General features: G+C 39.8%; 1 protein-coding gene across 1 annotated transcript; it reads left to right on the forward strand.

Moving 5' to 3' along the window:
- The first annotated feature begins 1,331 nt into the window (after window positions 1-1,331).
- On the forward strand, window positions 1,332-14,719 carry gps1 (G protein pathway suppressor 1). Its single transcript, XM_041956317.1, has 14 exons — window positions 1,332-1,466; window positions 4,743-4,835; window positions 6,374-6,555; window positions 7,426-7,590; window positions 8,006-8,141; window positions 9,151-9,228; window positions 9,479-9,539; window positions 9,823-9,908; window positions 10,914-11,008; window positions 11,096-11,201; window positions 11,387-11,467; window positions 13,215-13,352; window positions 13,463-13,597; window positions 14,268-14,719. Exons 1-14 carry the CDS (start codon window positions 1,434-1,436, stop codon window positions 14,340-14,342), a joined length of 1,464 nt encoding a protein of 487 aa, XP_041812251.1. The 5' UTR covers window positions 1,332-1,433; the 3' UTR covers window positions 14,343-14,719.
- The last annotated feature ends 447 nt before the right edge of the window (window positions 14,720-15,166 follow it).

Below are 15,166 nucleotides of genomic sequence, written 5' to 3' on the forward strand. Positions count from 1 at the left end.
TTCAGTCATTTCAAATATTCCTTTATTCACCCCAGAGCCGTATTAATGCAGCAAAAGGGATAGTGCAAGAGTATGAAGCATCAGTACAAAAAAAACGGAATAATAAAAAAATACAAGTTTTAAAATAGTAATTGCATGTTTAAAGTATTTTAAAAAACTAAGTTAAGGAAACATAGAGAGAGCTCAACAGTGAGCAAGAGCTGCTGTTACTGGCTGCCACTTGTGTGGTGCAACCTTGAAAATTCTAATTCAATGCAACTTATTTTGTTTCCTGCCTTCAATATGAGGGTAAAGAAAACAGACCTCACAGAACATTTAATTACTTATCATTTTAATCTGAATTAATCTAAATTGAGATACAAAGTGACATTTTGCATTTATTGAGTCAAAATTATGGAATATGATACCGAGTAAGAATTTTCACACACTACTTGAAACAAGGAAAAGATAGAAGATGACGATGATGGAAGGAATGATAAATTGAGGAAAAGCCTGTTAAATTGTCTCAGACATCGTCTGAACAAATTCAGTTTTCTATCATTCAGGATCACCTGTCAGTGGCTGTAAATGCTTTGCAGCATCTTTGCTCTCTTTGAGCAGCTCATATCCCAGTGTGCATACACCAAACTGTGCTGGGGAGAAAGAAGGAAACTAAGGTGAAAGGTGGAGTGATTGACTGAATGTAACAATCATGACTTTTGGAAGTGATGATGAAGGGCATGATAATGGAGGTATGAGGTGGTAGACAGTATTTTTTCAAAGAAATAAAAGCCGAGACATTGTCAGCAGTCATGTGTGAGCACCTTACACCAATGAAGGTTATGCTAGGTCTCTTCAGTTACCCGCAGGATAAGGGAGAACATGATCCTCCTGTAGGAGAAGATTGCCTACCAATAGGCGTAGGAGATCTCTCACAAGTGCAGGATAATGGAGGGCACTATGCTGGTGGACAAAGTGAGTTTTGCTGCGTGTGAAGTGGCTTACCCTGGCTATAACTGACTGACAGGAATAAAGAAATTAGAACAATTGCGGAAGCAGCAAAAAAGTACCTTGGTGTTCCAAGCTTGTAATGTTTAAAACTATATGAAATGATGAACTATAATCTTTTCTTGACTAAGATTTGGATATAGGATGGTACATAATGCAACGCCCTATGACATGAACAAAAAAAACAAAAAAAAAACAAAAAACAAAAAACGACTGTATAAACTCCTCCTGAAGTCATGTTATTGCACACTCCAGCACAGTAGGTGGCGGTATGCATCTTTCACGCCTGCTTGTGCCGTAGCGAGGCTCCTTCCCCGGGACCTGTAGCTAACTAGCTAGCTCGGTCCAAACCACTCAGAGGCTTGACCGTAGGACGCTGCACGTAAACATCTTTATGATTTATCTTTCCCCTGACGATAACGACACCGAAGTCAAGTATAAATAAAATGCCTTTACCTGTGCAAGTCTTTAACTTTCAGGTAAGTCTTAACCATTGCAGTTTTGTCATTTCCAGTCAGCAAAGATTGCTGGAAACTGAACATGTTGTATCTTCGGTACGAGCTGTGTAACCTTAGCCAGCAGTCAGCTAGCTAGGTTAGCTGTAGAAACTTAGCTACGGTTGAGCTGATGGTTAAACATCACAATTTAAGCCAACGCAGGGATAGTTAGTTCTTTACGTTGTGTTAGGCGTATGAATAATTTACGAAACAGCATGTTGTTGGATCAATGTGGAGAATTCAGTTTTAAAGTTGGTTGGCATTTTTGTTAAAAGCACGGCCCTTCCCTTATGTTGTGGTGCAGCTTAGTGAAGTAACGTTAAGCGAAGGAATAGTTATAGAATTACACATTTATTGAAATAATTACTGCTTGGTGCCTGTGTTGAATTGAGCGATTACCCTCAAAATATTATAAAACATTTTGAATGTATGCATGTTGAACAGCAAGCCAAACAATTTGAAATTGTTTAATGGAGTTCGGAGCTGAGGACTTGACAAGTGACTGAGGTCTCCGTTGGCTAACAACATTAACAGTGACGATACCAGCATTGTCGTAACGGTACACTGCAAAACAACAAATGACGCTAGAAGTTAGCGTTTACTGTGGTACATAGCTATCAGTTTTAATTCTTCACCAAAGCAAAACATAAAAGATACTGAAGAACCATTTGTGTTTATCGTTGTAGCCTGTAGCTAACGAAAGCTAACATAGCCAAGCCAACTTCCTGTTATTAGCAGTTTGTCACATTAGCTCTGTATAGCAGCTATCCTTACCATATGTATAGCCTATATATATGGCTATTCATATGGAAACGCACACATACTAACGCATACAAGCATATTATACAACTTTTGTAAGTAGTTCCTAGTCCGTAAACGTACAACGTCTGTAACCAATATCATCAACGTAATAAAATGCTAACAAAGCAAATGTCAGCCTTACGTTTGTTGTATTTGTGAAACGTCTAACTACCTTCAGACATTTCAAGGTTATCTTTATTGTTCCACGCGGGGAAATCTGTTATGCAGCAAGGAGTCACATTATGACAGACTACAAAAGGAAAACATCAATAACTGTACTTGGTATGAATTTCCATTTCCCTGCATTGGTTATGTGAATCACTGTTATTGATATGCAATATGTGCACATAATAAGCAGTATGCAAGAGTGCAGATGTGCAGTTGTGCCAGGGTAGTGCAAGGAATGCAGCCAGAGTTCTAATGGCTTTTGTTTTGTTTTTACTCTGTCAGGTTTTTTCAGTGTCACTGGTTTTCAGTGAAGACTTTCTGTCATTGATTTGGTTTGGAGAGGAGAGGTTTGAGGGGAGGGGCAGAGAGTGTAATTTACATATTTGCATACAACTGAGAAAAGAGCACTCCTCTGAGCCATAGATCTGCTCCAATGCTTCCAACATGACCACACACCTCGCATACATTGTTGGCTTCCGTGAGTTCACCTGGAGTTGCTAAACCACAAGCATGTTAAGTCTGTTTCGCTGTGCCTTTGTTTTTCCACAGAAGACCATCCTGGGATAAAAATTAACTTTTTACTGACATGATTGACATGATTCATTCATCTGAAAACCCAAAGTCTATTCTTAAAAGTACAACAGCCAGTGCACCACGGGACCATGTCTATCAAGTACATTTACATACGGAAGTAACAGACACATATACCGATGCTGCACGCGGCGAAGATGCCTTTCTTGTAACAACAAAACCAGCTGAGCTTGTGTTGCAGTATGTTTGTGAAGCATCCACACATTACAGTTGGAAGCTTCTTTGCAGCAACATCCATATTTAGAGCATGGTAGTCCAGCACAAGCTCATTGGTTTTACTGATACTGATTCAGGTGATTATTGTTGCGCCATAACTAGTAGCGATGACGCAGTCCACTGCTCTTCTACCAATACAGCCAGGGTCCCTCTCCCCCACCCTTTTGCACCCTGCGCTGGCAGTCAGTGTGTGAATCTGTGCCATGTGGGGCAGGCAGAACGACGCTGCTTGCTACAGGAGTGGTATTAGCAAATTTAAAACAAGGAATATTTTTGTGTTCATCAGAAATTCATACTTACATATTTATTTTTTCATAAGTGAATTTATTTTACATTTATATACAACGATTTGTTTTTGTGTGCACCGAAAAATATTTTTGACAATTGACATATATACATACCTGTCAATTGGGATTTGAAAATGTGGGAAATTTTCCGGTGCCCCGCCCTGGGCTGTCCCACCACCCTTACCACTGTCCACATGCTACATTTAGACAAGGCTACATGCAGTGAATCCTAAAATCAGCACTAGGCAACCACTTGCTTTAAAATATCAGAGCAACAAAGATTGGATTAACTAGTTCTCTCATGAAGTGACTACAGTAAGGTGGTCAGAATCCGACACCTTGTTGAACATGAAATGCTGTGAACATCCCTGCAGTTATATAAATAAAAACACAAAAGGGCAGATAAATTCAGTCCTTACTTTATTCATGTATTACTTGAAGGACATGTACACATCACTTACACGTTATGCTTCAGTTACGGTTTTGAGAGAGGCTACTGCCATGAGACTATTGGTAGGAGAGGATGAATCTGAAAATGGATGCAGAGATAGTATAAACTCAGTCATTGGTAGAGCATGTTTCTGTACCTCTTGCGAGCGCTTCTACTTTTCAGATTTGTCAAGCTGGCTCACATCGCCTTTCTCTGATGATAAACTAAAATCTATGTGGCATATTTTGTGGAGAACAAACTGTTAATGTTCCATGGTCTTTAATAGTTCATTTTATGGATAGCTCCTGGTCTTGAACTGAGTGTTGCTTATTAAGGTTATCAAACCAACAGTACCAAGAGCAACAGAAGTTCAATGATGTTAATGATGTTTATGTTGCTCTGCTGCTGGAATGGGTGGCAGCACAGACTTTGTTGTGGTTATTGTTTACTGGTTGACTGTGGAGGAGACTTCAGACAATATTCCACTAATAAAAAGGGCAAAATATGTCAGGAGAAAATGCAATTGAGCTGCTGATTATGTGCCAGAATAAAAAGAAAAACTGTAGATGGTACAAAACACTCTCCCATCTTACAGCATCATAGTAACCAGAATGGATTTGCTCATTTGAAAACTGGCACTAGTTATTGTATGACATATTTTTTATCACATTTCTAGCATTATTTTTTATGTTTTTCTGCTATAATGTGGGTTGTGTGTCGCACTGTGATTTCTGCTAACCTCTGTGTGTGAATTGTTTCCTTCAGGGGTCAGTGGAGCCCATGCAGATTGATGCAGACCCCCAGGAGGACCAGCAGAATGCTCCAGACACCAACTATATAGTGGAGAACCCAACACTGGTAACATTCATAGATACACACATAACCTGAACACAATTACTCGATGGTGGCACACAGTCCCTCCTATGACAGTAATTAACTGCATGATGTCATAGTAGCAGTGATGAAAATCTCTTTTGTTCAGGGTTTCAGGGGTCATTGAGGTCTAGTGCTGCCCCCTAAATGCTGATGATTCAAACATCAGGGGACAATCAGAGCTACATAGGATAACATGGCAGACTGTAAACTTTCAGACTCGAGTCTCAAACATACATAACCATAAAACTAATTTTAATGTAAGCAGAGAGCAGCACAGTGCAGCGTGACACAAAGCAGCCTGACTGGCTTCTGTTTACTGATTCAGCGCTCTCAGCTCCAGTGCTGACTGCTCGTGAAGTGTAGTTAAGAAGTACTGATGTCAAAACCTTTCCATCCAGCCATTCTTCCACTCCCCAATCCAGTCCAGCCAGTTCATATTGTGATGGTTTCTTGTGCAACAAACATTTTATATTTATAGTCTTGGTCATCTGCCAGGGTCTAACCAAGCAAAATGTCATGTTATCATTCCTCACACACAAAGCATGTACTGCATGTCATGTGTGTGTCGGCACGGGGGATAGGAATTGAGAAGATTTCATTGATACCAATGCCATTATTAATTCTGCTTATCAGTCTGATTCCTTATCAATTCCCTTATTAATTCTGGATCAATTTTAGTAGAGCTGGCTATAGCCTGACATCTCTTCCTAACATACATACAAACTCACAAAATGTGAAGAAAGGAAATATTCTTACACCTATTATTATCTTATTAAACAGAAAAATACAGCAGCCCACCTTCTGAAAGAACTCTGTTTTACTGAACTAAGACAATCTTAATTGGCAAGTTAGTCATCATAAAACACACTAATCTTCATTCAAACTCGACAGAAACAAAACAAAACTCACCAAACTGGTTTTGTCTTTCCACTGTTTCAACAGTCACACACTCTGGTTTGGTTCTCAAAAATATTCTGCCTCTAGATGCTGCTTTTCTGGCTGGTGATGACTGACCTTCCTCTCGCCACTCTCTTGAGTTACAGCTCTCTTCTCAGTCAAAGAAAAAAATCTGCTAACACTGACTGTCAGATGCAAATGTTACTATAACATAGGATATTAATCCTTAGTAACAGTGGTGCTGCTTGATTGGGAGGCATCTGTGGACTTTATAGAGTGCATTCCTGTCCATCATAGAGCTACCTTTAAGTCTCTGGCCTTGTCCCTCAATAAAAATATAATAAATTATGGTCATTATTATTCTTTAACTTGATTTTAGTGCTTGAGGTTATTCAATGTTTGTTTCTGTGCAATACAGGAAACAGATAGTTTGAATGTCAGTCTAGTGCAACATAACCTCAATCAGAACACCTAACCATAGTGTTACCAAATACACAGGAAAGTACTGTGACATTACTCAAGTCTATGAGACTTGTCAAATTATAATTGCTACTGAACATTTCAGTGTGGCAGTTTTGACGTAGTTTTCATGAGATTTCTCACCTGTCCCTCCCTGTGTGTAGGACCTGGAGCAGTATGCAACCAGCTACAGTGGATTAATGCGCATTGAGAGGCTTCAGTTCATTGCAGAGCATTGCCCTCAGCTCCGAGTGGAAGCCCTGAAGATGGCCCTCACCTTCGTCCAGAGGACCTTCAATGTCGACACTTACGAAGAGATCCACCGCAAACTTACCGAGGCCACACGGTATTGTAATTAATGGCATGGCATCATGATAATAGTAATAATAATAATAAACAACTTGAAGCACCTTTCACTCAAGAAATGCTGCTCCGAGTGCTTTACAACAAAGAAATGACATGCACCAAGTGCTTCACATAAAAAAGACAGAATGAACATAAAATCTGGGATATTAAAATGTAAAATAAAAGAGTATAAAAACCACAAAGTAATAATAGTAAAAATAAAGAGAATGCATGATGTAAGGGCAAAGCAAAGTGCAAAAGTTTCAGGCCTGTATCAGGAAGTCAGAGCTATTTAAAGGCTGAAGAGAAGAGATACAGTTTTAGCTTTCTCTTAAAACTATTCAGTCAGCTGCTTCCTTGATTTCTAAAAGCAGTGTGTTCCAGAGCTTTGGGGCGTAATGGACAAAGGCTGCATCCCCAATTTTCTTTTGGGTGATATCTGATAAACATGAGCGATCCCACATATGAGCTCCCAGCCTGCTCCTATTTCTCATTGTTACATACATTTATGCTCACAACACTCTTTTGTAGAAAGTAATTATTTCAATGAATTTTCTGTTTGTACCTCATGTAATTGTTTCAGGTTCTGAATCTGTTTTCATTTTCACTTTAAGGGAATGTTTAAACTAGATTTATATTGTTCATTTATTTGAGCTTCATTTATGTTGTGCTGTATCAGTATCCACTGATATGACAAATAAAGTCTGTAAACTGTAAACTGAGGTGGCTACAGTGAATCGTACCACAATCTGATGACAAATGCATTTCTTTTTCAATCTGTCACCATCTAACATATATTGTTTTGTGCATATTGTTTTCATTTTTTCATCATTTTCATTTTTTTGTTTTTTTGTTTTTTTTTTACCTGTAGGGAAGTGCAGGGCGTGCCGGACACAGTACCTGAAGGAGGGGTTGTTCCTCCTCCCCTGGACTCAGCCTGGGCTGAGTCCACCAGGAAAAAGGCTCTGCTCAAACTGGAGAAACTGGATACTGATCTCAAGAACTACAAGGGAAATTCCATTAAAGAGAGCATCAGGTATAATGGCACAGGGCATGATTACCATGGAGTTTATCAGCATCAAAGAATCACTATTTCCACTTTTCAGGAGTTTTGTGTTTAAGAAGAAGATGAAAATGTAATTCAATTTGTAAATGGTAGTGCAATATGGAGAAGAGTTGAAGAGTTATATTGAAATTAGATTGGATATACAACAGCAAATAACCATTTCACACCACACAGTCACTGTGTGCAGGCAGAATAGCAGCACGTTCAAAGTGTACAGTAGATTTTACTGAAATAAAGATAAAATAATCTAGTTTGTAGCTACTAAAAACTAACTAACAAAAGGTAACTTGGCCTGACACACAAGCCATCAAAGACACTGTCAATGACAGATGGTGTATTTACTATCTCCCTCTCACCCTCCTTCTGTTCTGTCCTCCCTCCCCAGGAGAGGGCATGATGACTTGGGGGACCATTACCTGGACTGTGGCGACCTCAGTAATGCCCTCAAGTGTTACTCCCGAGCCAGAGACTACTGCACCAGTGCTAAGCATGTCATTAACATGTGTCTGAATGTCATCAAGGTACAGCATGATGAAAACACAATGGTCTTTTGCTGCCTTCACGTCATATGGCACTAACCTTTAGCCACATTTCCACAAAGCAGTTCAGTTCAGTTTAGTTTGTTACACATTAGAATGCTTATTTTCCTGTTTCTCCGGGCAGAGGTTGTGCACGGTACGGTACCACAGAACCCCTACATTCTCTCCTGTTTTTTTCATTACCCCTCTGTTGAGGTTCCAGGTGAGCTGAAATGATGATAAAAGGTGGAGTTGTAACTCGGGAACACTGATTGGTCAGAGAGCATTGGAGCAACCAGATTTGTGTCATCGTCTGCACTCTGATGTGGGATTTGCTCACTCTCTTGTTTTTCAGCAGTCTTCTGCCTCGCTGCCTGCAGCCTTGTTTCAACAAAGCAAAGCTTGTCTTCTTTTTCTAACAAGCAACCTCATACTGAGAAGAAACACAGAACAGTCAGTGTCGTCCATTGTGTTCTCGTTGTCATAAGAGCAGTGCAGCTCAGTGCGTAATATGTGTGTGTTTGAGCAAGTGAGTGGAGGAAAATGATGGCAAATGTGAGTGGATAATCTGTTAATCTGACACTAAATGTACTGTGCAGGTTACAGTGTGTCAGTTAATATGTACTGTAGCTTCTCAAGATCAAAAAAGGTCTCATCTGTTGCTTCCCAAGTGCTGGAAAAATGAATCAGCAGCTTTCAAAGGTAATATATGTTAAGTGTTTGGTGGAAATGTGGCTATTGTAACAGCTAGTGGTTGGAGTTATGAATGCTTGTCATGCTTCACTGGTTTCATTTCAATATGAGTGTATTCCTTACACTTGTCTTTATGTATTGCCTTTTTGTCCATCTCCTAGTTAGGAGTATTAAGCATTGTATACCATAAATATGTGTTCTTTAGTAGAACAGTTGTTCAGGAAATCAGCACGGGGTAGAAACTACTTGCAGGGGTTTAAACAATTAGACTTCAGCAAACAAAATATGTGAAAGTACATCCTCCCCTCTGTGCCCACAGGTCAGTGTTTACCTTCAGAACTGGTCCCACGTTTTGAGCTACGTCAACAAAGCAGAATCCACGCCAGAAATAGCAGAGGTGAGCACCCCCATCACACAGTATTTCAGCTCTACCTCCATTGTCTGGACTGTTAAATGTCAAGTTTTAAACAACTAAATTGCAGAAACTGTAATTGTGAGGGATGGATACCATTAACATTAATTATCAGGCTGTGAAGTCTTTCACAGTGAGACATGCAACCATTTTCTTTATTTTTGTTTTTCAAAGCTTTTTATGTAGACACCAAATGCCTTCAGCTAATGCCCCTTCTGTTTCTTTTTTTTTATAGCAAAGAGGAGAGCGAGACAGCCAAAATCAAGCAGTGCTCACCAAATTAAAGTGTGCTGCAGGTAAGACACTCTGTGATGGTAATGTCACCCAGTACAACCTGAAGTTGGGTTTGGAAGATAAGATGAGAAGTAGTTGTCTGGGAACTGTGCCTTCTCCAAGTATGGATGAATATGAACTGATTTTCTCACACTGTTACTGCTCTGAGAGCAGCCAGTAACAGCTACCACAGTGAAAACAATATGAAACATAATTGCTCTGCCTGTAGACAGAAATTCTGTATAGTTTTTGGAAGATCTAGTGGTCAGAATTATGCAAGTCATGCCTTGTTTGTTGGTGTTTCAGGCCTGGCAGAGTTGGCCTCACGAAAATATAAACCAGCTGCCAAGTGCTTCTTGCAGGCTTCTTTTGACCACTGTGACTGTCCAGAGGTGAGTGATGTCAGCCATGGTGCCATGGTGGAACAGCTTAGTTTAACACAGAAACCTTTTCAAGTCCATCTAAAAGCATGTTTTAAAGCTTATTTTAGGTTCATACTGGCTGCAAAGAGATCTTTTTCTAAAGATTTCATACAATGGGGGACAAAATCCACAGTTTTATCAAAAGTAGATTCCAATCTTCACTTGAAGCTAATAGAAGTTTCCTCAGTCAGCCAAATCAAGTGGGGATCTTTAAAAGTTAGTCTTTTTAGTACAAAAACCCTGTTTGTTTCTGTTGCTCGTTCTCCAAAAACACGGACTGTAATTTTTGTACTAAATTAGACTAATATTTATTTATAATTAATACTTAATAAAATTCTATTTGATTCATCAAACTCAGACTGCTGGAGCTTCAAAGTACCTTCAGCTGAAATTTGAAACAAGTCATTGCAGAGAATGAGGACAGTGGAGTCTCTCCCCGATCACGTACATTAGAGTTTCTCCAAAACTATTATGGTGGCCATCAGTCCATGTGCATTATGTTCACATGGGCATTTAAATATTGTTTTAAGATAGACATGAAAATATGTTAATCTATTCTTTAAAGAAGAAACATGATCGATTTGATCCCAGAACTGAACTCAGAACTCATTAGAACTCATTAGTGTTGTATGGGAGCCCCATTGTGTTTAGAAATGTATTTTGTTTCCTTTTTCCAAATCTTTTTTCTCTCTCTCTCCTGACGCTGCTAACACCAAATTCTATGAGGAGTACTGTTGTTTCAGTGTATATTGTTGGTTTAGTTTGTTGACCTCACCTTGTAGTATTGTGTAGCTTTATAAAACAATTTTCTTGCCATAATACTCCAAAAAGAAAACCAGTATTTTATATGTTTTTTTTGTTGCCTCTACATCCACTTCAGCAAAAAGTGACATTCCTGTTTTGAAAGCCAGGGAAATGTTCATTGTCAAGTAATTAATTGGACTTTTCTGTCAAAAACGTGTGTGTTCCCTGCAGCTCCTGTCACCCAGTAATGTAGCTGTGTATGGAGGTTTGTGTGCTTTGGCCACATTTGACAGACAGGAGCTCCAACGTAACGTCATCTCCAGCAGGTTGGTGGTAGTAGATAAACGGTCATCTTGGAACATTTAATGAAATGAAGTCCACTGTATATTAATCGTCTTTTTTTCTGTCCACAGCTCCTTTAAGTTATTTCTAGAGTTGGAACCTCAAATTCGTGACATCATCTTCAAGTTCTACGAGTCCAAATATGCATCTTGTCTGAAGCTGCTGGATGAAATGAAGGTTCAAACAGACACTTTGTGTTCAACTAAGGCTACACACAGTATAGCTGTGATAGAATAACTGTCACTTTGAACTCTGTCTGTAAAAGCTGTTTGAGGCTGTACAGAGGGTATGAGGTCTTGACATGGCAGTATGAACATTTTGAGTGTAGGTATTGGGATGAGTGACTGTGGTGTTTCGTCCAGGATAACCTGCTGTTGGACATGTACCTGGCCCCACACGTCAAGACACTCTACAGCCAGATCAGGAACAGAGCGCTCATTCAGGTGAGACAGACACACACCCAATGTGCTTCCATGCACCTGCTTTTATGCACATTTTCAATTTGTGCATTGAGCAGAAGGAGAGGAGAGTGACCATATTTCACATCTGGTCAGATACTGAATTGATGACACTGATCATGGGTGCCCACTCGCCTGTGATGATTGTGTAGATCAGGGGTTCTCAAAAGCATCACTCAAAGGTCTGTATCAGATTTTTATTTCAGGTTGGAGGTCCAGATGATAACCAGATAACATTTAATCAAATATATTAGTGTGACGTCTCTTGTGATTGGGCCAGCTTGAACAATCAAACAATATATTGATCAATAGAAAATTAATTTCTAAATAGTAAACGTTACACTATATAATGTACTTGGGCCTATTCATGACATGAGGACACACCTCCGCATTTCTCTAAGGGCCAGAATTAATCTAAGCAGACACTCAGTGGGGCCTGACTTATGGATAAAAAGTTTTTTTTAGGCCTAATTAGCCTGTTATTGTTTTTATATTGTCACTGTCTTACTAAATGAAGGTTATTTGTATTAGCCTGTATCAGTGTGTACAGACTCCAGAATGATCACCAGATACAAAATGCTGTCAGACCTCTGCTAAGGAGCCAGTCAGTACTCAATACAAAACCAACAGTTCAGCTACCAATGAATGAGTCCTTATCTCAACAAAACTCACCTTCTGGATCCCAGGAAGAAAAAAACAACAACTCAGTTTGAGACTCAACAGTTAACAGTACACAACAGTTGGCCAACTGCAGTAAACCCAAGTGACAGCTCTTGGTTGGTTGAAGATGTGTGTGAAGCATCCACGTTTTAGAATTTGGAGCTACTTTGCAGCAGTGCCCATATTTGTAGTCCACCACAAGCTCACTGGTTTTAGGATACTGAGCTTCAGGTGAGTGATGTTGCACCGTGTGATGAAGCTCTCTATCAGTCCTCTGTGCTCTTCTGACTCTTAGTGAAGGCAGCACATTTCTCACTGGAAATTATTCACTGGAATCATACATGTCAATATAGTGATCACCAAAAAATACACTTAATGCCTTTTACTACATTCCTTTAAAGTCTTCACTACATATATTATTCTTGTCTGGATGACATGGATGTAAACTGCAACTCAACTGGTTGGCAGAGGCATGAAACTGCGTGGTGGTAATTCTTGTTCTAACATGCTTTTATGTATGACCTAAAGATGGCTTTACGTCTGCAAAGTTGTGATTTTTATTCATTTGTGCCTCTGTGTGCACACATTTTGATAAACATAGTGTTTAAAAAAAGTGTCAAAGTTCAGTGGAAACTGACTCAGTGTATAAATCAAATGTACAGCACATGAAGCATGTGAGTTCAATGTCTGTGAAAGCTTTGCTTCACTGAAGAGACAAAAACATCAGATCTGTGTTGAGCGGTAAGACTGAGACTAACTGTCATATTTTCATCGTGTTCCAAGCAGAACTTCATTGTGTTGTCTTCTCGTGCTTTCTTCTGGCACCGACTGAGGAATTAATGCCACCACCTGTTTATCTCCCTGATATTCACAGAACAGAAGTGGAGGGGAAAACATGTTAAAATGTTTCTCATGATGATTTAATGGAAATTCTGTTCAAATGAGCACTGCACTGGGGTGGAAGCCTGGCTGCTGTGTTCACTACTTGTACCTTTTGAAACAGATAGCAATCACTTCAGAACATGAGACAGTCACATCCACACTGCTTTAAATCATGTGTTTGTGTTTTCAGTATTTCAGCCCCTACGTGTCAGCAGACATGACTAAGATGGCTCAGGCCTTCAACACCACAGTAGCAGCTCTGGAAGATGAGCTAACTCAACTCATACTGGAGGGACTTATCAATGCACGAATCGACTCCCATAGCAAGGTAAAGCACGCACGCACGCACACACACACACACACACACACACACACACACACACACACAGGAAATGTCAAAGGGAGTCATTACTAACTAGACCTCTGACATGTTTCTAGATTCTGTATGCGAGGGATGTAGACCAGAGGAGCACCACGTTTGAGAAGTCGCTCCATATGGGCAAAGAGTTCCAGAGAAGAGCCAAAGCGATGATCCTCCGAGCTGCTGTGCTGCGCAACCAGATCCACGTCAAGGTAGAAAAAAGATCTTTTACTCTTCATCACATCATACTGAATTTATCATCTTAGCAGCAGTTCAATATTCAGCTGTTAGAAAATTATGCACACACATGTGTGTGAAGGTCCTGGATAGTCTATAATATATGATTTATAGCTATACTGTGTAAATGGAGAAAAAAAAAACCTTGAACAGTGATACATGACTGCACAGACTTGATTAAAATTAAGACTGTATTTTCTACATCTATACACTGTAGTATACCTCACATACATTTAATGGCACATTGATTTTCAAGCTTAACTCAAGTGAACACAGCTGCTGTATACTTGCATGTATTGGGGTAAGTAGATGATTTAGACTGATTAGTTCAGACTTTTCAAAACCTGATAATTCATGATCTGGAATGACAAGCTGATTGTTTCTGCAGTTGAAGAATTGGTTTTGTTGAGCTGGATGAACCTCACAGTACAATACTGCATGTGTGGAAGAGGCTGCCAGTCTTCTCCACATGATCTCATTTGTGAATTATGATTTCACCAAAATCCAAAGAATCAGAGAATTTGTCAAACATATTGATGGTTAGAAATGACTGTTAGCAGCTTTGAATTGAAAGTCAGTGACACAGCACTGAAATGAAACAAACACAGGTAGCAGTGCCTCACTCATGTTGTGTCCACTCCTCAGTCTCCACCCAGAGAAGGCAGCCAGGGAGAACTGACGCCAGCCAACAGCCAGACCAGGATGAGCACCAACATGTGAGGAGGAGGTCCTCTTCAAAGTCTGCACGCTGGCTCTGCGGACCGCAGAGCGCCGACCCAGCCGCAGACAGGGAAAGGATCACCCGATCAACACCAACCCCTCCCAACCACCCCACCTCCTGTTTCTCTGCTGAAGACAGAAGCAACACACCGTATAAAGACTTTAATGTTCTGAAATGATCTCTGTTGTCCCCATCAGAAGATATGGGAAAGAATCCTTTGTTAGTGTGATGATCTGGAGATTTGAACAAGAAGAAAATGTGTTTTGATGAAAGCTCAGCACTTAAGATGTATGTTACTAGTAGGATTTGCTCTGCTTACGTGACGGAGGCCTTGCTAACTGAACTGAACTGAAACTGGTTTTAAAATAAAAATACCTACCAAAACATAGACTCACTGCTTATTTTTATGCATCAGCTCTGTTGTCAATGGTATGTTCACTCATTAGCTGGAACATCTTTATATGTTTGGATATAATGGAACTCCAGTGTGTAAAACCCTGATTCCAAAAGAATTTGGATGCTGTGTGAACCTTAAAAAAAACAATGCAGTGATTTGCAAACAAACTGTTTACAGACAACAGTTTTACAAAGTGTTCCTGAACCCATGTTATAGTGTGTTCACCCTGCTTCATCCTCGCTTATCAACCACTGAGCCTTTCCAGGATGCTCCTTTCATACCCAATCATGATACTATCACCTGTTACCAATCAACCTGTTTACCTGTGGGATGATCCAAACAGGTGTTTTTGGAGCATTTTACAACTTTCCCAGTCTTTTGTCTTTCGTGTCCCAACTTGTTTGAAACATCCATCCATCCATCTTC

This window comes from Chelmon rostratus, chromosome 17 (assembly GCF_017976325.1).
Source record: "Chelmon rostratus isolate fCheRos1 chromosome 17, fCheRos1.pri, whole genome shotgun sequence".
Lineage (NCBI taxonomy): Eukaryota > Metazoa > Chordata > Actinopteri > Chaetodontiformes > Chaetodontidae > Chelmon > Chelmon rostratus.

Bases quoted from the DNA above. Each gene is read 5' to 3' on its own strand.
- gps1 (XM_041956317.1), top strand. From the start codon at position 1,434: ATGCCTTTACCTGTGCAAGTCTTTAACTTTCAG. The intron at 6,556-7,425 runs GTATTGTAATTA...TTTTACCTGTAG, and splicing joins AAACTTACCGAGGCCACACG to GGAAGTGCAGGGCGTGCCGG. The intron at 8,142-9,150 runs GTACAGCATGAT...CTGTGCCCACAG, and splicing joins TGTGTCTGAATGTCATCAAG to GTCAGTGTTTACCTTCAGAA.